The sequence below is a fragment of the Phoenix dactylifera genome, chromosome 1 (assembly GCF_051530095.1).
Source record: "Phoenix dactylifera cultivar Ajwa chromosome 1, Ajwa_hap1_PhDact_Kaust_v1.1, whole genome shotgun sequence".
Lineage (NCBI taxonomy): Eukaryota > Viridiplantae > Streptophyta > Magnoliopsida > Arecales > Arecaceae > Phoenix > Phoenix dactylifera.
In genome coordinates this window covers 66,225,478-66,246,397 of record NC_143190.1, presented here as the reverse complement: position 1 = coordinate 66,246,397, position 20,920 = coordinate 66,225,478, and the positions used below count along the sequence as shown (strand labels likewise).

At 46.0% G+C, this 20,920-nt stretch overlaps 2 protein-coding genes across 3 annotated transcripts; one reads left to right on the top strand and one right to left on the bottom strand.

The window, feature by feature from the left end:
- Nucleotides 1–11,695: 11,695 nt before the first annotated feature.
- LOC103695565 (uncharacterized) lies at nt 11,696–16,368 on the bottom strand. The gene is made up of 3 exons (XM_008776929.3): nt 16,015–16,368; nt 13,305–13,404; nt 11,696–12,353 (listed from the first exon to the last, which is right to left on the bottom strand). The coding sequence occupies exons 1-3, from the start codon at nt 16,295–16,297 to the stop codon at nt 12,281–12,283; spliced, it is 456 nt and encodes a 151-aa protein (XP_008775151.3). The 5' UTR covers nt 16,298–16,368; the 3' UTR covers nt 11,696–12,280.
- A 1,639-nt stretch (nt 16,369–18,007) lies between these two features.
- Nucleotides 18,008–20,339, top strand: LOC103695563 (uncharacterized). 2 transcript variants are annotated; one of them, XM_008776928.5, is made up of 4 exons: nt 18,008–18,167; nt 18,686–18,932; nt 19,606–19,829; nt 20,112–20,339. In XM_008776928.5, the coding sequence occupies exons 2-4, from the start codon at nt 18,746–18,748 to the stop codon at nt 20,112–20,114; spliced, it is 414 nt and encodes a 137-aa protein (XP_008775150.1). In that variant the 5' UTR covers nt 18,008–18,167; nt 18,686–18,745; the 3' UTR covers nt 20,115–20,339. The 2 variants fall into 2 exon arrangements, with proteins under 2 accessions (XP_008775150.1, XP_008775149.1); XM_008776927.5 differs by having other exon boundaries at nt 19,603–19,829.
- Nucleotides 20,340–20,920: the final 581 nt, after the last annotated feature.

Genomic DNA, 20,920 nt, shown 5'->3' with positions numbered 1-20,920 from the left:
GGGTCAGGTCGGGTCTTGGGTGATTCCGATCCGATCCGGTTTTTTGTTCAGATCTTAATTTTGGACCCATATCCGATCTGGTTGAAGATCGGGTCGGGTCGGGTTCGAGTTGGGTCCAGATCGGGTCCGGATCCAAGTCGGGCCGGATTCGGATTCGGATCGGATCTAATTTTTTTGTATTTTTGGGAAAAAATTTGGGCAAATCTAATTTGCTCATATCATAATTATGAGGTGCTGGGTGACCCATGACTTGAAAGACTTGCAATTGATCTCCAGTCAGAACAGATGACCCCTGACTTACTAAGTAAGTCGGTCTACAAGCCAAATTTCATATCACACTATTTTTTGTCCATTTGACTGATTGGACGGAACTTGGTGTCTCCCAGCTCCCCTCTCACAAGGACAAAAAAAATCCCAGACCTTCCAAAATCCAATTCCATTGCAGAAAACTGGCACATGACCCATATTCAGTTCAGTGTTCCCTCACTTCCTCCCTGTAAAAGTTAAAAAAACAGAAACCAAAAAACCGAAGAGGAAAAAAAAAAAAAAAAGCCAGCTACCGAGACACCAGAGGTATCAACAGTGTAATAGACCGAGAGAGGATCCTAACGGAACAATAGTGCCATGACCCACACAAAAAAAGAAAAAAAAATTCTCTTTTGCTTTTTCCCCCTCTCTTTCTCTCTTCGGATCCATTCGGGTCAGGTCGGGTCCGTTCAGTAAATCCAGATCCGATCCAGAAAATGATTCAGGTCCAATTTTAGGATCCGACTCAAACCTGCGGGTCCTAAAATTCGAATCGGATTGGGTCAGATCTTAGATCGACCCGACCCATTTGCAGCCTTACCTATCACATATTGTCCAGTCCCAATGCGTGCAGTGCTTGAGATCGGCACGGGCTGGTTTCGTGGGTCTGCGACAGGTAACATGGCCATTTTTTGTGGCTAGAAAAAGGGTGCCAGAGGCCCAAATAAGGAAGTTCCAGGTAACCGGTTCTCCACCTCAACAATTGATAAGGTGATCTTAGAAAAAAATAAACTTATTAGTGATAGGACAGTGAAAGAGATTAGCTCCAGCTTCACTAATACAAGCTATGAGCCGTAAGATTTTAAGCCAAACTAGTTAACTAATCATTTTAGAGCTAGAAACATACCGATCATCAATTATTCTTTAAGATATTTGGCAACCAACTTTTTGTTTTTCCTTCTTTTGTCGAAACGAATGATTCATACATATCTAATATAGATAATTTAATAAAATTAGAAAATAAATAATTTTATAGTGCTCTAGACAACTCTTTATCTCTAGCCTATAATATGCCTTCGAAGTAACTGGCCCTATCCAATTTACGACTCCGTTTAACTCTTTGAATATATATTTAATCTAAAAGACTATTTTATTACTTATCATAGTCCGAATATTCTAAAGCAGGTGGCCCCGGCAACCTAACTTTTAAAGTGAGGATCATGAATGGGCGCTAGTGTTAGACATGTGCAGCTAAAATACCAGTGTTTGACATAAATAAAAGCAAAAGAGAGATACAAGAGTATCCACCATATTTCTCAAGGAAACATAATCTTTAGAAATATAATAAAAAAATCTCAATGAAAGTTTGCATTAGGATCATTTCCTGGACCACCGCAATACCCTGACATGGGACAGATTTGGGGAACCACCTTCTTAATTGTGACGTGGACAGGTCATCATGACAGCTCAGGTGGTCCTATTCTATTAAACTTTTTACCCTCTCTCTCTCTCTCTCTCGTTATGCGTCTCGTGAGAGCACATGAGGACGACTCACCGTAAACCAGCTCTTCTCCACCGTATGCGTCTAATCCTGAAACACGCTTGCATGCGTCACCTCTGATAAGATATGTTATAGAAGATTTTAGGTATAAGATTTGTTTCAAAAGATTAAGCACGAATAACACAATAATATATTTTTATTTTGGCCATTATATATGTTGTGGTTCAAATCTGGCCCAAGAGTGACCACATCGAAGGAGTCGGAGAGCTGCCGAAGTACGAAGGACGACAAGAGAAGCCACTTCTCGCGACCGACCGGGATACCTACACAAAGCCTCACCGGTGAGGACCCTCTGACGATCGAGTTAGAGTAGAGCTTAGTAGATCCAGCCAAAAGTCCCTCAATATTACATATCGGACATTTTTATAGTCCCGGTAGGGATACTCTAAGTAGCGGAGGTATGGCCCGTACCCATCATGAAGGGAAGTGGCGTGCAGCCAGAGCTTGCTTGTGGCGCACGGTGAAGTCCGTTCTTGGAAACGGTAAGGCATTGACAGTCGTAGCAGGGTATGGCCGGAGTAGCATGGCGCTGACTATTGTGGGCCAGCTAGCAAAGCATGACATAGTGGTGTTAAGATGTACGACCACGTAGGAGGGCGTGGGCACGCACATGGGTGCGGCCATCGGCAAGGCCGAACTCGTTGAGAGGTCGCATCATGCATTTGGCGAGGTCGGCTTGACAGGTGCCAAGGTGTGTCCGGCGAAGTTCTCCGAACTCAAGGGTCGGGGCGTATAATTGGAGAGGGCGCTCCCAGCTTGGCCGGGGCGCGTCGGCGAGCAAGGAGGGTGCCCCGAGCTTAGCCGGGGCGCGTCGGCGAGCAAGGAGGGCGCCCCGAGCTAGGAGGGCGCCCCGAGCTTGGCCGGGGCGTGTCAGCAAATATCCAAGGTTGAAGGAGCTTTCGAAGCCGGAGCGCATCGACGAGCAAGGAGGGCGCCCCGAGCTTGGCAGTAGCGTGTCGGCGAATATCCAAGGTTGAAGGAGCTTTCGGCGGAGCCCGGGGCTGGGCTGATTCTAGGCCGGACCGAGGACACATCTGGTTGGGGTTGATGCCTATCGGTCCAAAACTGGGTGGCATCTTTTGTCGTGGGCTGGACGATCCATTTTACCCCCCATCATTTGCCCCCTGACTTTCGAGGCCAAGTTGCTTTCCAGCTCGGGCAAAAGAAGTAATTGAATTATTGGTCGTCCAGCGGCGTGGCCTGGCGCTTGTGAAGACGCGCATGCTGAATAGGGAACACTTGGCGTCTTTCATAGCCGAGAGCGTTGAGTCGGGCTTTCAGTGCCGAGCTTAGGTGGCTTGAGCTGCCACGTCACCCCAAGCAGGGTCCGTCATGGGGACTTCCTTGTGTCCCATGTGTGCATTCTTTTCCAAAGAGGTTGCTCGATGGAATGGAGAGGGGCGACTATTAATGCCCTGAAGCGCCCTGCCTGATGGAACACGAGAAGCCGACCATTAATGCTCCATTCTCCGAAGCGTCTCACCCGATGGAACACGAAAGTCCAGCTATTAATGTTCCGATCTCCAGAGCACCGTCCATAATGATCGGCATTGAGTGCCGCAATCCGGAAAGATTTGTTGAGGCCCTTTCGGGGCCTGCCATGTGGCGGGACTCGGCTTGTCTGATTGCTTGGGCTATCCGATCAGAGCCGTTGTAGTAGGCTATATAAGACTTGGAGAAGACCCTAGGATCGTTATTTGATCCTTTTCGCCTCCACTTCTTTTCTTCCCGGCCGCTATTGTTGTGGTGTTCAAGCCTTTTCTTGGGCGTTCTGGGAGCTTCTTGTCGACTTTTATATCAAACGCTATTCATAATCTCCGGCGATCGTCCTGCTTCTCCTCGATCATTTTCTTCGGCGAGCTCTTCGGGTAGGTGTTTTATCCTTCTCTCAATCGCTCGGAGAGTCTCGTCTTTTTTCCTCTTTATATTTCTGTGAACAAGGCAATGAGCTCGCCTACGAGGGTCTTGATGTTCGGCATAGGTTTGTCCCGAGCTCAGACTTCTTCCGGTGTGGGGGAGACTGAGTTCGAGGCGGGCCTAGATCCGCATGGGACCGGCTCGCTCTTGAGTGATGAAGACTTGGGCGCGGTTCATACCCAATTCTTCGTTCTCTCGAAGTTTGTTCTTAAGCTCCCGGACCTCGGTGGGCGAGTTACCAACCCTCCTGAAGGATGGATCGGAGTGTACATAGAGACGCTTCGAGCAGGGCTGAGATTCCCTCTGCACGAGTTCGTGGGAGAGCTTCTGACAGCTTACCGCCTTGTGCCTGCACAGCTCGCCCCGAACTCGTAAAGGATGATAATTGGCTTCCTCACCCTTTACCTTGCGCACGGTCTATCCCCCTCAGTAAACATCTTCAGAAGTTGCTTTATAGTAAAGGGCAACCCCACAGACAAAGGATTGTGGTACTTCTCTCCCCGAGGAGGCCGTAAGCTTTTCGGAAGACCTCCAGCTATGGGTGGAAGGACAAGTTTTTCCTTGTTTCCTCCGAGCGGTCACGGGGATTTGATCCGACCTGGAGCTTTCCGCTGGCCTTGGCGAATAACAAGCTCCCACAATTATCGCAGTCCGAGCAGGGCATTTTAGATAGTTTGCTCGGGCTGAGGGGAACTCCACGGCTCTCCGATCTGCTTAGCGAGGAGGCTTTGATAAATCTTGGCCTGAGCCCGGCTCGCCCCGAAGGTAAGAGTAACTTAGTCGCTCCTTTTTCCTTTCCATGCTGGGTCCTAATAAGACTTTTTGTCATCAGATATTGCACGGATGATCTTTAATGCCAAGATGTTGATGGCCAAGTATAGGAAGAGGATGGCCACCTCGGAGGGGGCTCAGCCCAAAAGAAGGCCGAAGAAAACTAAAGTTAGCTCCGGCTCCGGGATTGAGCGGAGTGAGCTCGGGGCAATTGAGGTTCTCGCCCTTGGTCAAGCTAGATCTAATCAAATTCTTGCGGCGGTGGTCGAGGTGCCCTTATTGGCGGAAAGGGGGAGCCCTTCTGGTTCAATGGCGGCCGTGCCCATTGGCCAAGTCCAGAAGGCTAGAGAAGCTATCTGGCTATCTAAATCGGGTACGAATTGAGGAGCGGGTCTGAGCTCCCGACTTCTTTCGTGGGCCCAACTCTTGTTGAGGTCACGACTTTCCTTGAGGCTCCGATCTCAGCGGGGATTTTGATTCATCCTCGGGTTCCGACGTCAACCGGAGCGACTCCATTCCTTCCGAGTCCAGGATAGGGCAACTGCGGCATCAGCGTCGCATATCTGAGGGCACCTCGAGCCTTAAGTCCGATGACGTCGCCCGCGAGCTCATGCGCAGCATTATGCTCCCACGCGATTGAGCCTTAATGGAGGAGAACTTCTACGACTTTTCCGCCGCGTTTACTCAAACAGTGTCCTCATTTTCTATGCGAGTGTCCGACCTCCACTGACTTTATCTTTTGTGATAGTCCCTCCACGTGGTTGACATGCTGATGTCTAGCATGCTCGCCTACCGGGAGGAAGTAAGGGTGTTAAGGTCGAGGGTGGAGCGTGCTGAGCTTCAGGGACAGGAGGCCGAGGAGCGGGCGGCACTGGTAGAGCAGCAGCGTCGTATGATTGAGGTGAGGGCCACGGTCGTGGAGCAATGGCTTCGAAGTGCCAAAAAGAAGATACGGGCCGTTGAGGCCCTATTTAAAGACAAACTCGCTCAAATACGAGGAATGGAGGCCAAGCACTCCCAGGCTCACTCGTCTGCCGCGGGTCATATTTCCGAGTTGGAAGCTGCTCTGACCCATCTTCAGAACGAGGTTGAGGAACTGAGGCCGAAGATCGGGCGGCTCGAAAGCCTTTTGGAGAAGTCTGCCGCGAGGCTGTTGAGAAATTCTGTCGGTCGGAGGAGTATCTCGACGAGCTGGTGGAGGGGGCTGCCACTGCAATGGTCTAAGGTTTCAAAAATTGTCGCGATCAAGTCCAGCGACTTTTCCCTGGATCCGACCTCAGTAGCCTTCAGGCAAATCTAGACGAAGCTGTCGAGGTGGTCGGGGGTGCTGCAGAGGCCATTGCCGAAGCCGGGCCCGAGGTCGTCCGCAAAGTTGCCGTTGGAACGGCATCAAAAGCCATTCCTGAGGCCGGCGTCGGAGCCGAAGTCGCCTTTGAGGCTAGCACAGGCGCCGCTCCCGAGGCTGCTAATGAAACGGAAGCTGCCTCTGATGCCGACGTGGAGGTCGTCCAGGTCGACTAGTTTTTGTTTTTGTAAGGTCGGCCGCCTAGGCCTTTTGTATTTGGTTCGATCTCAAGGTCGGGCTCCCTTGTATTTCACCCTTGGCCTCTTTTTGACATAAATGAAATATACATTTTCTTTCAGTACTTGGTACCTTTGGTTGTGTTTAAGCTTCTTTCGCTCTGCCTTTAGAATCTGGCTGGGCATTTGAGCTCATCCTGCTTTGCGTCCGATTGTCAAAGAATCGAACTTCGCAGCTCAAGTCTGAGCCTATCTTATATAGCAGGAGCCGTTTCAGAGATTTGCCAAAGTCCTTACGCTCGGCATCTGCTTTCATCTCGGAGATAGTCCTTCAATAAAATGAGCTCATGGCTCTTTGTTCGACATCGCAGACCACCTTGGGCCCGATTCAAAAGGTGATGCCGGTAAATAAGAAAAACATACTCAAGACTAGCTTAAGAACAGAATTCCGCCCGAAGGTTGATTCCAGCTCGGGAATAGTTCGAGACCTGCTCGAGAATAGAAATCCACTCGAGAGTTGCCACCAGCTTGAGAATAGAATTCCGCCTGAGGGTTGATTCCAATTCAGGAATAGCTCGAGACCTGCTTGAGAATAGAAATCCGCTCGAGGGTTGTAACCAGCTCAAGAATAGAATTCCACTCGAGGGTTAATTCCAGCTTCTCGCGACCTGCTTGAGAGTAGAAATCCGCTCGAGGGTTGCCACCAGCTCGAGAATAGAATTCCGCCCGATGGTTGATTCCAGCTCAAGAATAGCTCGAGACCTGCTCAAGAATAGAAAATCCACTTGAGGGTTGCCACCAGCTCGAGAATAGAATTCCATCCGAGGGCTGATTCTAGCTTGGGAATAGCTCGAGACCTGCTCGCGGGTTGTCACTAGCTCGAGAATAGATTTCGCCCGAGGGTTGATTCCTGCTCGGAAATAGATGGAGATCTGCTCGAGAGTAGATATCCGCTCGAGGGTTGCCACCAGCTCAAGAATAGAATTCCGTCCGAGGGTTGATTCCAGCTCAGAAATAGAAGCGAGTTAAGCTGCCCCATCGGTCAGCGCGGCAGCGGCTGTAGAAATTCCTCGGGGATTTATGTGGGTGCTCTTTTTCGAGGCGTTGCCGGGTGGAAGGCGAGGAGTTGGGCATCAGAGGCCTGTCCTCCAAAATAGCTCTCATAGCTATCTCGGTCCCCAAGATTATGGCCTGGGGAGATTCGCTGAGGAGGCTTCCAGACATGCCACGCGACAAAACTTGGCCGTGAGGCATTTGGTTGCCCCATTCTGAGCCATTGTAGTAGGCTATATAAGGCCTTCGAGGGAAGGAGCCCCAGGACCTTCACTCGGCTTTTCCTTCCTTCATCTCCTTCTTCGGGTGCCACCCCTGCTGCGAAGAATTGCAGAGATGGTCTTCAGCAATAACATCTCGGTTGCCCGGCACAATGGGGTGGTTGCGTCAGATGGTGTTCAATCTGAGGAGAGGTCGAAAAGCCTCATCACCGGGGCGACAAAGGGCTCCCGTTGCAGGACGCGCTCCATCCTCGCCTACAGATGCTAGGAAGAACGTCGTCCGAGAGGCCTAGGCTCATTGAGTCCGACGAGCCGTCGGAGCGGGTGACGATCCAGGACAGGGGTTGTCACGCCAGGGTGAGCTACCAGCGGGGGTGACGGTCCAAGACGCGGAAGTCGCCGCTGCGGCCGGGTTGGAAACTTGTTCAAGCCAATAGTTCCTTTGAAATCTCTTTCTCTCTCTGCTTTTGTAAATAGGTCACTTAGGCCTTTTGTATTTAGCCCGGCCTTAGGGTCGGCTATTTCGTAATCGGCCCTTAGCCTTTTGGTGAAAATGAAGTGGATTTTCTTTTCCACCTTGGAATCTAACACCACGTGTTAAGCTTGCCTCTCCTGAGTCTTTATGCCAGTTAGTAGGACCGGCATCGCATAGCTCAGGGATCAGCTCTATCTTTACTTCGCAACTCAACCCCTGCAGGGCTGACGAAGGCATTGTAGATAGATTCCGCAGTCACCGAATTTCCAGGTCTGGGCTAGGACAATTCGTCCCTTAACAGCAGCTGGGGGAGATTCTTTCGGCTTGCCACTAATATAACTTCGAGCGCCCCAAACTTAGTTGACGGACACGGTCATAGCAAGTACCCGCGGTCGCGAAAGCACTTGAGCTTGCGATCGACACAACGCGGGGCATCCTGAGCCGAGCTACAAGGGACGACTTTGTAGGTATAGTAGGAAGCTCCCCGCTCAAATCGGAGGCGTACTTTGTAGAATATTGCGGACGAGGGGAGCTCTTCAGCGGCTCCTCGTTGACGTCGCAGGGCGCCCCCCACTAAGATCGGGGGCGCACTTTGTAGAATATTGCGGACGGAGAGAGCTCTTCAGCGGCTCCCCATTGACGTCGTAGGGCGCCCCCCACTAAGATCGGGGGCGCACTTTGTAGAATACTGCGAACGAGGAGAGCACTTCAGCGGCTCTCTGTTGATGTCGCAGGGCGCCCCCCACTCAAATCGGGGGCGCACTTTGTAGAATACTACGGACAGGGGGAGCTCTTCAGCGGCTCCCCGTTGACGTCGCAGGGCACCCCCCACTCAGATCAGGGGCGCACTTTGTAGAATACTGCGGATGGGGGAGCCCTTCAGTGGCTCCCCGTTGATGTCGCAGGATGCCCCCCACTCAAATCAGGGGTGCACTTTGCAGATAAATTCTGCAGTCGCGAGGCCCTTTGGCTCTCGGTCGATACTGCAGGGCGTCCCGAGCCGGGCTCGACAGACAACTTTGTCGATAGATCTTGCCGTTGCGAGGCCCTTTGGCTCTCGATCGATGCTGCAGGGCGTCCCAAGCCGGGGCTCGAGGGACGACTTTGTCGATAAATCCTGCAGTCGCGAGGCCCTTTGGCTCTTGATCGATGCTACAGGGCGTCCCGAGCCGAGCTCGAGGGATGACTTTGTCAATAGATTCTGCAGTCGCGAGGCCCTTTGGCTCTCGATAGATGCTGCAGGGCGTTCTGAGCTCGAGGGACGACTTTGTCGATAGATTATGCAGTCGTGAGGCCCTTTGGCTCTCGATCGATGCTGCAAGACGTTCCGAGCCGAGCTCGAGGACGACTTTGTCGATAGATCCTGCAGTCGCGAGACCCTTTGGCTTTCGATCGATGTTGCAGGGCATCCCGAGCCGAGCTCGAGGGACGAGTTTGTCAATAAATCAATATATCGCTTATGCCGCGAAGGCAACCGAAGCGTGTCGAGCCCATTAGGGAGCCTCGGACACGCTTTGGAGACGTTCCAAAAGATAACTTTACTAATTGAGACATTCTGAAGTTTAAAAACCCTAACCTGGAGGGGCTAAGGTTTCATCCGGGGGTCATAGCTTACATCCTGGGTCGTCGGATCCGGACTAACGGGGGCGCAGCCTCGTCTCTGCCCCCCAAAGTCAAAAGCCACTAACGTGTGGGATGTGGAAGAGCAGTGTTGAGGGTACCCGCACTAGGGCAATTGTCGTTGGGCCCGTTAGACGGCTCCGAGCTCTGTCCATCGAGCTCCATTCTGCTAGCTTGGCTACAGACAAATCAACTCAGCTGGCCTCTGCGAACAATCGCTTTAATCTTATCACGGAGTTGGTAGCAGTCCTCCGTGTCATGACCGTGGTCTCTGTGGAAGCGACAGTATCTGTCTGAGCGCTTCGGCAACCCTGACAGTCGTATTTTCGGTGGGGCTCGGAGGTAGCCGTAACCCTCAATTTTCATGAGGATCTCTGTCCGGAAGGACGTGAGGGGAGTGTATTCCGCAAAACCAAAGGAAGTGTAACTACCGAACCTCCAGGGGGATCTGCTCCTCAATCGGTGGTGCCCCTTATGGTACTCCGCAACTTGACTCTAGAGCATCTGGACTCGCCACCCCACTTCCTCTACTTTCCTATTGAGCTCGGCGAAGGATGAGGCTCCTACCGGCTGAAGGCTTTGAACAGCCGCGGTAAGAGCTTGAATTTGCTGAGCGAGCAGATAAAACTGTTCCGACTGGACCTGAGGAGTCCGATCCGCTGGTGCAGGCGCTGCAGGGGGTGAATTCTGAAGAGAGTGGTCGGGTGATGAGACCCGGTTGCTTGACGCATTCGAAGCTCCATGACTCCTTAGCCTCATGATCACGACTCAGGCCCTTCCTCTAGCACCAAAAATATTGTGGTTCAAATCTTGCCCAAGGGTGACCACATCGAAGGAGTCGGAGGAGTTGCGGAGTGCGGAGGACGACAAGGAGAGCCACCTCCCACGACCGACCAGGGTACCTGCACAAAGCCTCACCGGTCTTTCCGGTAAGGCCCCTCCGACGATCAAGTTAGAGTGGAGCTTAATAGATCCAGCCAAAAATCCCTCAATATTACCTATCGAGAGTTTTTATAGACACGGTAGCAGTATTGAAGTAGCAGAGGTATGGCCCGTTCTCATTATGAGGGAGAGTGGCGCACAGCTAGAGCTTGCTTGTGGCGCATGGTAGAATCCGTTTTTGGAAACGGTAAAGCGTTGACAGTCGTAGCAGAGTATGGCCGAAGTAGCATGGGTCTGTCCTTGGACTACTGTGGGCCAGCTAGCAAAGCGTGACGTAATGGTGCTACGATGTACGGCCACGTAGGAGGGTGTGGGCACGCACATGGGTGCGGCCATTGGCAAAAGCTGAGCTCGTTGAGAGGTCGCATCATGCATTTGGCAAGGTTGGCTTGATGGGTAACGAGGTGTGTCCGGCGAAGTGCCTCGAGCTCAAGGGTCGGGGCATGTAATTGGAGAGGGCGCCTCAAGCTTGGCCGGGGCACGTCGGCGAACAAGGAGGGTGCCCCAAGCTTGGCCGGGGCGCGTCGGCGAATAAGAAGATCGCCCCGAGCTTGGCCAGGGCGCATCGGCGAGCAAGAAGGGCGCTCCAAGCTTGGCCGGGGTGTGTCGGCGAAAAAGAAGGGCGCCCCGAGCTTGGCCAGGGCGTGTCGGCGAATATCCGAAGTTGAAGAAGCTTTCGGCAAAGCCTAAGGCTGAGCTGACTCCGAGCAAGACTGAGGACACATCTGGTTGGGGTTGATACCTATCGAGCAGAAACTGGGTGGCCTCTTTTGTCGTGGGTTGGACGATCAATTTTACCCCCCCCCCTCCCCCATCAATATGTTTTCAATCCAAATCGAAGTTTAAATCTAATAATAACATGGATTTTAAGTGGAATTATTTAAGATATATCTGGTATGTTATATTTGTATTCAAATAAATTTTTAAATTTGCCTATAGCCAACAAACAATTAAGAATTAAGCTTACTGTAAGATGGGGTATCCTATTAATATAGAATCATAGAAATTCCAGGACGGTCCATTTCAAAGTTGAGCAACATTAAAATTCCTTAAGTATAATTTTCTTTATTTTAATTTTTGAAGCAAGCAATGTCATTAGGATTGATTTTGAAATTAAAGAATTGGAAGATTAAGCCCTTGAAGATTTAAATATATATAGCCAAAAAAATTTGGGGCTCGTTTGGTTCGTGGGAAGTATTTTTTCTCCTAGGAATATGATTCCTGGAAAACAAATTCCTAGAAAGAGAATGTCTAGAAAAGTACTTTTGGCATGTTTGGTTGACCATAAAAAAGTGACAAATTTTCAAAGTGCTTATGTTTGGTTGGCCATCCACTTTCCTGAGAAAGTTATGTATAATTCCTATTATGCCCTTAATAAAAATTAAATCTTTAATGCCTCTTTAATACTTCTTTAATGCTGAAGGGTCTTTTTGAAAAAAAATAAAAATGGAGTAATTCTCACCTCATAAAAAAGTAACTTTTTCATGTTTCTCATGAAAAAAACTTTTCCATAAAATGTGAAAATTATATTCCCATAGAAATACAACTTTTCCATATCTCTCCTTTGAAAACTCCAACCAAACAAGAAGCATCTCATTACTTTTCCGTTGATCATACTTTCTCTCATTCTTTTCCCGCGAACCAAACGAGCCCTTATGATTAAGAAGAAATTGTACATACTTTGCGATGCCTTCAATTATGTTTAACAGCTTGTTTGGAGCCTCGAAGATGAGATCATGAGCAGGAAAGTTACACAGGAGACTCCAATTATGTGAGCATTCGTTCCTCTACTAATGAACAAAAGATGCCCAACCAGCAGCTTGAACGTGCGGCTTCTAAACATAAGATGCCAATTTGTGCTAAAGGCCAAAACAAGGCAAGGGTGACCAAGAGTCGCATCTCAAAGGTATCTTGCACTTCCAAAATACTATCAGACTTGGTAGGGATTTGATGTTATACAGTGATTCTTGATCTACCTTTCGTCAACCTCCGAGCAATGACCTTTCGCCCACCTCTCGTCGATTTACTGAGCAAAATAATGCACACCATCAATTCTACTGAAACATTTTCCGACAGTAATTCACAAAGGCTAAAACCAATTTCGCAAATAAAATAAGCAAGCAGCATTACTGCAGTCTTGTGAACTAGCTAGCTTGCCTGATGAGCATCAAAAAAAAGGGAAAATAAAATAAATAAATAAATAAATAAATAAACTAAACCACCACACAAAATAAGCAGTTGGCTGTCACATATACACACAAAGAAAAGGGAGTCATGAAGAACCCTTTTATTCCCAATGATTGTCAAGGGGTTTGCAAAGACCATGACTAATCTGATTGACACTGGGGGAAACCATTAACTGGTAGCCAGGGCATCTCCAAGGGATTAGCCCTCACTTGAACTCTTTCGATGCAAATCATGCTATTTTTTCTTCCATGTACAGAAATTACCATCTCAGGTGCTCTATATTAAAAGGATTGGTTAATGGCAAAGAAGGATTTACACAGCCAAAGACAATGCTGAATAGTTATAGATAGATGTGTACATGAATAGGGTAAACTCAGTGATCAATTGCTAATCTAGTCACATTATATGTAAAAACTATAATATAGTCAAATTATATATTAAAATTGCATGGCAGTTTTTTGGTTTATACATGTGTGTGATTGCTAGACTGATCTAACTCCTGTACCATCTCGAGAAAATATCATCATAGGTGCTCGTGCATATGCTTCCCCAATGTGCTAAAGCAGCTCTAATTGCACTCTAATTGCAGTTTTGGTCCAATCAACATGTCGAAGAAATGAACACAGTACTTCTGTCTGGATGTGTGGTTGGCCAGTCATAAAGCATTCTAAACGTGTATAGGCACAAATATTTTAGCTTGATTGTGTGTGGGTGTATCTGTATGCATGTGTATGCGTGCACATGCTTGAATGAATGTGAGAGAGAGAGAGAGAGAGAGAGAGAGAGAGACCGTGCAAGGAAACCATGAGTTCTCTTGCGCTTGATGTGGCTTGGCTGGTAAGTTCTTTTTGGAAGTAGGAGTAGAGGCTCATTAACCAAAGCATCATTTCCTGAAGAAAATATCAGTATTAGTAATGACAAGGTCCGTTAAATAGATTTCTTGAATTTGAGATACATCAGTACTAAAAGCATTTCTATTTCTAATAGTGGTAGTGCCTGTATATCACTGTGCTAGTTGAAATCGGGACAAAAGTTGAACATCGCCAACCTAGTAGGATGAAGGCTAAGAACTGCATAACATTCACTGTAACATGAAACAGGTTAAATAAACTTAGAATAACAAGTTAACAAGATTACATTGCAGGTGTAAATGCCTTAACAATCAGTTTTCAGCACCTATTCTTCCTGTAAATCTAGTTTACATTAGTAACCAATTAAAAGTACTAATTGAAGGAAGAAGTTATTAAGGTGCTTCTCCATCTTATATTAATGTGAAACACAAAAGAGAAAAAACACCATAAACAAGGACAGCAAAATAATAAATTGTAGAAGAAAAAACAAGTCTCCAAAACCCTTCACCAGCCTTCCCAAATAAGATCCACAGATTGTCTCCAAAAACCAGTACCAACTACATATCAGCTGCCTGGCACAATAAGATTACCTTAGCTCCACAAATTCCTCATTAGTACTAAGAAATTCAAAACGCCTGCTAGATCCCATATAGAACACAGTCTAATCCATGCCTCACATTTGAGGAATTCTTGGTTCCTCTTGGATATGCTGTTGCATGTCAAACCTTTCTTCTCTCGGTCAATTAAAATCAGGAAGCAAAATAAAATAAAAATAATTATGACAGCTATAATTTTTTTTTAAAAAAAAAAGTAACTCTGGATTCATTCTCCAAAAAGTTAGCTTTGCCTAATTTATGGCACCTCTCAATACTTAAACTGTCTTCCAAGGACAAATGAAATTCAGCCTGATGGCCTCCAACATCATTTAACAAACCCATAAAATACAAATGAGCTAAAACAACATACCAACATTACATGTCCATGCCTGATAGAAAACTATCAGATATTAAAATTGAAAAGCACACTTATATAACTTTTTTAGATTTGGAGCAGCGAATTGCTATTATAAGTCACTTATAAATGCCTCATACGATGATATCACATGAAGTCCCACCCCTTGTTTACATAATTCATGATTTACCTGCTCTTCCCAAACCACAACATCTGGTTCTAGTGGTTCAGTTAATCAACTGAACCCCTAAGTGACATAGGGTTGTGTAAGCCAGGTTCAGGGCAACCAAGTCCTTCATTTTTTATAAGCCATGGAAAAAGAAGACTAAGAATTTTTATCTCCTCGAGTTTCAAAATGAACACTTGAATGTAGGCAAAGGACCTTGAAGGTTCAGCTGTAATTGGACCTTTTGTGCAATGCATGCTCGTTCACATATTTTTCATTCTGCTCCATATTGTGAAAATGAGGCTTTCACACATCTCGGTAGATGTCAGGATAATCACTTTTCTCGCAAATAACTTTGATGTAAGCTGAAATTTAGCCGTTGAATTTAATGTTCTCCGGGAATTAGCATTTTGCAAAGAAAAGACTTTAAAATTTATATGTGTTTATTAACCAGACACTATCAAGTCTGTTGAATCTTAAAAAGAAAGTATAAAGTATTGACATGTGCAACTTCCTACAAAACCTACATGCCACAAGCATTATTGATGTGAGCAGACCACAGAGTTCATACTTTGAAATCAAGTTGCTTCATGAAAGTAAAAAATGAAGGATTAAGTCTAAATTTTTGTTCCAAACACGAAACTATATGATCTTTAGCTAATTTTGAAAAGGAAATCTAAGTACGCGATATCTAATGCACGATGTTTTCTAGCTTATGCTGTTTAAAGGTTCAATACAAGTAAAAATAGTGCAAAATTGAGGAGATCCCTATCATTACTGGAATGGTACTTAGTTGGCATTAATTTTATGGCTCAGATATATCTCAAAGTAGTCTGCAATCATTTGACTTAAATAAAAAAACACTATTAAAGTATCCAAAGAGGGTTTTGGACAAACATGGAAAGGTAAGTGCCCTGTCCCTGATATGCACTAAGTGTATAACATGATGCCTATCCTCCTGACAGACAACCACAACAATTTTCCCCCAAAACATATGTATCAATAACACCACTTTGCCTGGTTCCAAGCTTGTACGCAAAAGTTGAAGGGCTGGTGTTAGGTCAACGGCTAGCAGCAAAAAGAAGCTCAACCTATGAAATCAAACATACAAAAGAGATCTACAGCTTTTTTTTTTAGCAAAAAAGAATAAAAGAAATTACTTCAGTATTCTACCTATAACCCTGCAATAGCCTTTTGGCAAGTTTTCACTCCTAAACAGTGTTCCTGAATGGACTAGAAGTTAGCACGAAAGTAGAAGGTTTCTTCCGTCACAATTTCGATAACAATGTATTTTCTTTATACAAGAAATCATGTAGTGCAATTAGATATAGATAACAATCAAAATAATAATAATAATATATGACCAGCTGCTTTGAATAAAGATGTCAGCAGAAAGAAATCAAAGACATCGAATTATAAGAAAAAAAATCAAAAAATGAACGAAATGAAGCAAAATCCTCTTCTAGATTTCCGAAAATTGATAACAAAAATGAAATTTTTTGGAACCGAACGACTAAAAATTTCCTTCTCACCATCTTCAATGAAGAAGCGAAGCGAAGGGAGCCCGCAGGGAAAGGAAATCCCTTCAGAGGATGCCAATATTTTTAGAGTTTCGGCGTCTCCTGCTCCGCCTCCTCCTTTCACCGGAGGAGGCCAATGGTTCTGAAATTTCGCCGGAAACGACTGAGCCGAGGGATTGGAAAGGAATTGAGGCAGGATTAACGAACTGCTCGGCTTCGGGGGCTGGAATGGATTGGAGAAGCGGAAGCGATTGATGAGGCAAGCTCCAGCCCGAGCTAGGGTTTTGGACGCCATCGTTCCTCTGGAGCGCCTAAAACCCTAGTTCGCTTGATCCCTTTCACAGGCTCCCAGCGGTCGCGCGAAGGAACCGGTTTATCTAAACGAGGCATAACCGGTTTGGACGGGCTAGTTTGGATCTAACCTCTCGGTGTGAATAGGCGGGTTCCGGCCGGTAAACATCCGATTCCGGCCGGTCCAATATCGAGTCTAGCTGATAGGAGCCAAAATCGAATAATAGCGAACACCAAGTCGATTCGGTACCATCTGAATCGAACTATTCGGCTCGGTTCAGCAGACTTTCAATCCTATCTCTCCTCTTCTCCACACCCTTCACCACCTTTCTTATCCACCCTCTTCCACACGTGCTCCCCTGCCTTAGTCAAACTCCAACTTCCTTGATCCACTCTATTGACATTCACCAAAGGCACCAAGATTATTTAACCATACAATCACGACCAATAAAATTAACACCGGTAGCCTTCTCGACATGTTATCAATAGCCAAAGTTGCCGTCTCGACCGCACATGATCATGTGACACCGGCAATCATGAATATTCTAACATGATTGGTGCAAGTCTTTGGACCAACCAGTTTTGATTCCCTAAGAAATAGTTAAGTTATTGTGCCTGCCCCGATAGGCACAATGGAATTTAATAACAGATAGATACTCTCATCAATAAGGCTACTTGCGAGGATCATTATGACATAACTATGTTGGCACTCAAATTGGTATTTGTTGCGGAGACGGACGCTTTGGCCGGAGCCTCACGCAACAGTTAGCCCACATTAAGCTAGCAGAGAAAGAGGACTGCGTTCCTCCCGAGGTATTGTCCGCTTTGGGCGCTCCGGCCCGCGCGTCCAGCGCAGACGGGGGGAGACTGGTACCCTCACGGTTTTGTCCCACAAAAGGGCCCTCGAGAGGAAAGGATTTCCACCCCCCATTTAAGGCACAGAACCTTTCCGCTACTAGCCGATGTGGGACTAAATTCGGGTGCACCCCCCACAACATAGCCCCCCTAGCGGGAAGGTTCCTGTGGCGCCTCCCAGTCCTAGGGGGTAGTCTGCGGCAAGGGGCGCGGCCCTCCTTCTAGCGCCAATCTGTTGCGGGGACGGACGCTTTGGCCGGAGCCTCACGCAACAGTTAGCCCACATTAAGCTAGCAGAGAAAGAGGACTGCGTTCCTCCCGAGGTATTGTTCGCTTTGGGCGCTCCGGCCCGCGCGTCCAGCGCAGACGGGGGGAGACTGGTGCCCTCACGGTTTTGTCCCACAAAAGGGTCCTCGAGAGGAAAGGATTTCCACCCCCCATTTAAGGCACAGAACCTTTCCGCTACTAGCCGATGTGGGACTAAATTCGGGTGCACCCCCCACAACAGTATTACTTGTGGCTGAACTAACAATAGATACCTACCACTTTAATAAGAAATTATTGTCTACACTGCATGCACCATATAATCGTGCAGCCGCTAGTTCATATGGGTCTTGTTCATCAAGCTTATATCTCAATGCGCCATTAAAGAAACTATGGTTGGCTATGTGCACGATCAAGCTGCTGCATGCAGGGCAAGCAGTGATTTCTCCACTTTGACACCTCTCCGGCTCCAGTGTATTTTACCCATCTCCAAATGCCACGTGGGATAGATGAAGCGGCAAATTGTTCATCATCAACCCTTGGAGGAAAGCTGTATCCTGTTCGAAGCAAGACATCCCAAGCCAAAGCAGATCTTATCAGGATGGAGATGCTATTGATTTGCAACGCGTTGCACAACTCCTGTTCGCACGCAAACTTACTCGCAGCGCTTCAGCCTTTTTCCCTTTCTTCCATCATTCCCTCTAGGGTTTCCACTGATAGTTGGTTTTTTTCTGCAATCAAAGGATCACGATCAGGTAATTTCCCCTCATTCCCAAATCCAACGCTTTCTTGATTTTTTTTTTTTGGCTTTTTTGTGGGTCTGTTCGATCCTAAAAAAAATATCGTGTGCAGCGCGTAAATCTTGTCGGACGAATCCCCTTTTTCTACCGCATCTTTGATCCGAGGATAATTGCATAAAAATCTTCGTTTTCTCTGGGTTTTTATGATTGATTAGTTACTGAAGTTAGATAAAGTTTACGTTTTTTCATTTATGTTGATCTGAAAATGGTCCCTTTGAATCAAGTTGCTTATGGGGGGGAAAGACTAATTTTTCGTTCATAATCATCAAAAAAACGTTCTTTTTATATTTTTTTCATCCGAACCAGCACAGGGATCACTTGCAGTTATTACATAAGTATCAGTTTGGAGTTGTGCACTGATCCACGTAAATTATTCTTGTAGTCTTATATAAATCTATGAATTTCTTCAGCTTTTATATGTTATTCGTTGAAGGATCTAATAGGGGTTGTACTATTTTTGAATCAAATGGTAGGAAAACGAGCAAAAAACACTACATTTGTGCAAGAGGGCAGAAGAATAGATCGCAGTAACTATGCATAAGGCGAAAACCCATCATACGGAGACTCATGGAATGAGCAATGACATGGATGAGAACACACCAGTGGACGAAGTTAAAGGCCCAAATGTGTTTGAACGAGCTAAGGAGGAGATCGAGGCCATTGTGGAGGCTATCAGTTCCAAGAAAGAACCACATCACGATTCACCCACAAAGAAAGAGGGTATTTTTTTTTTCTCCCAAATATGATTAAGTGGGAGTTGCATTAAATAAATTTAATGAGATATCATTTGGACATGCCATGTTAGCTGTGCTGAGATGTCTTGCCATGCTATTTCCTCTCTCTCTCTGTTTATGGTTATTCACTTGCCTGATTAGCTCCTGCTTAAGCTTAAGAATTGGGGCTAAGTTGGTCTTTACTTTGCGAAAGAAACGCCTACTCTGGTAAAAGATTTATAATCCAATTACATATTCAAAATCAGATTTCTTGTCTTTCCCCTGTAGGCCGAATCTTCCTCTGGTGCCTCTTTCTTATTGCTGAAATTTGTAACCATTGCCAAGCCTTCTTTCTGTCAGATCTTTGATGAGGATATTAGTTTTTATATAAAAAAAAAAGTTTGTTGATATATTGAATTGGGTCTTTTTCTATTTCCTTATATTTATGAAATCTCATCTATTTGGTTCATGCATTCAGGGGTAAATAGAACCTTTTTCTTCATAGTCCTAATGCATTTTCCTAATAATTTTCTCTGCAAAGTTAGTGCTTCAGTCAATAAGAAAAATGCCAATAAGGTTTGTTATTGCTCCAGAAGTATTACTTTGTTTATAAGTTTTTGTTTTTACAGTCCGTAAATTATCCTATTCTCAATGAGGCTGTATTTTTGATTCATTAGCAGAAAGTGTTGTGGAAGCACCTACTTTAACTGTGAGGGCAAACGAAAAGGCGAAAACATTGAACAGGGTTAAAACCCATGATAAGGAGACTCATGGTTCCAGCAATGACATTGATGAGAACACACCTGTTGACAAAGTTAAGGGGCCAAGTGTATTTGAAAGAGCTAAAGAAGAGATTGAAGCCCTTGTAGGAACAATTCATCCAAAGAAAGAACATAATAACGAGGTACATACGAAGAAATAAGGGGGAGTCTGGGGTTCTCTCGGAAGAATGAGAAATTCTGCTCCCCTTTTAATGGAAAGAGAGACTAGCCATGAAGGGTTTTGGGAATTCTTTTGATTATTTTCCCCATAGATGTGTATATGATTACAGATACACATCTGATTACAGATACACATCTGTGATTTCTTGGATATATTGTTCTTTTATTCATTTTTTCAGACTGCAGAGATGAATTTTTGTATAGCGTACTTTTTTTTGTTAACCATGGAATTTATTTGTTGGCAGTGAATGTGAAGTTGATCTTCTTGGTCTTACATCACCTTTCTTCAGAGGCTGGAGTATTGATCGATGGAAGAAGGAAAAGGGTTGTCGCCATGATGTTTGGGAACTTATAGATGAATGAGTCTTGTATTTTAAGGATTGTTCGTCCTGTCAATTGATGTTCAGGTTGCAAGCATAATTAGTTTTTTGCTGCAAATAAAAAAAAAGAAATAATGAATCAGTTTCCAGAAATATCACTTCTACAAACTGGCTTCCGTTAACATGGTGATCCTTTACAGATGTGCATGCAAGATGGTTGGTTCATGTATTGATTAAGACTTGCCGTACCGATACCGGATCCTGTACCAGTGTTATACTATCATAGTATTGATACGGTACGATATACGGTATGTTTGGTGTACCGAGTGTCGGTATGCCACCAGTACTGGTATCGGATCGATACCGTATGTTCGGTATCATTCGGTATGCTATGATATTGATGGATATGCAACTTTTCATATTTTCCATCTTCTTGCTCTTCTCTCTCTTTTATATTTGCCCCTTTATGAGAGAAATTATATTCTACATGCACCACAGGAACAAACCAAGATGAGGTGCATGAGGCGGCAATCCAAACAAACACATGATGCATGGGGCCTACAGGACCGAGACGTGCGATTAGTATGGCGCACCGCCATGTGGTGCACATGATGCAAGGTATAATTTCTCCCTTTATGGATTGTTAGACAAGTTGAGTGAAGGTGTGCAGCTTCAAACCAAGCGGAATACTCGGTTTTTCCTGTTGAACCTTTCGCCCCTTAATTAATTGCATG

Coding starts and splice junctions, on each gene's coding strand:
- LOC103695565 (XM_008776929.3), bottom strand. CDS start 16,297: ATGGCGTCCAAAACCCTAGCTCGGGCTGGAGCTTGCCTCATCAATCGC. Junction 13,405..16,014: donor TCGCTTCTTCATTGAAGATG/GTGAGAAGGAAA, acceptor TATTTTCTTCAG/GAAATGATGCTTTGGTTAAT. Junction 12,354..13,304: donor ACTCATGGTTTCCTTGCACG/GTCTCTCTCTCT, acceptor TATTTTGCTCAG/TAAATCGACGAGAGGTGGGC.
- LOC103695563 (XM_008776927.5), top strand. CDS start 18,746: ATGCATAAGGCGAAAACCCATCATACGGAGACTCATGGAATGAGCAAT. Junction 18,933..19,602: donor TTCACCCACAAAGAAAGAGG/GTATTTTTTTTT, acceptor TTGATTCATTAG/CAGAAAGTGTTGTGGAAGCA.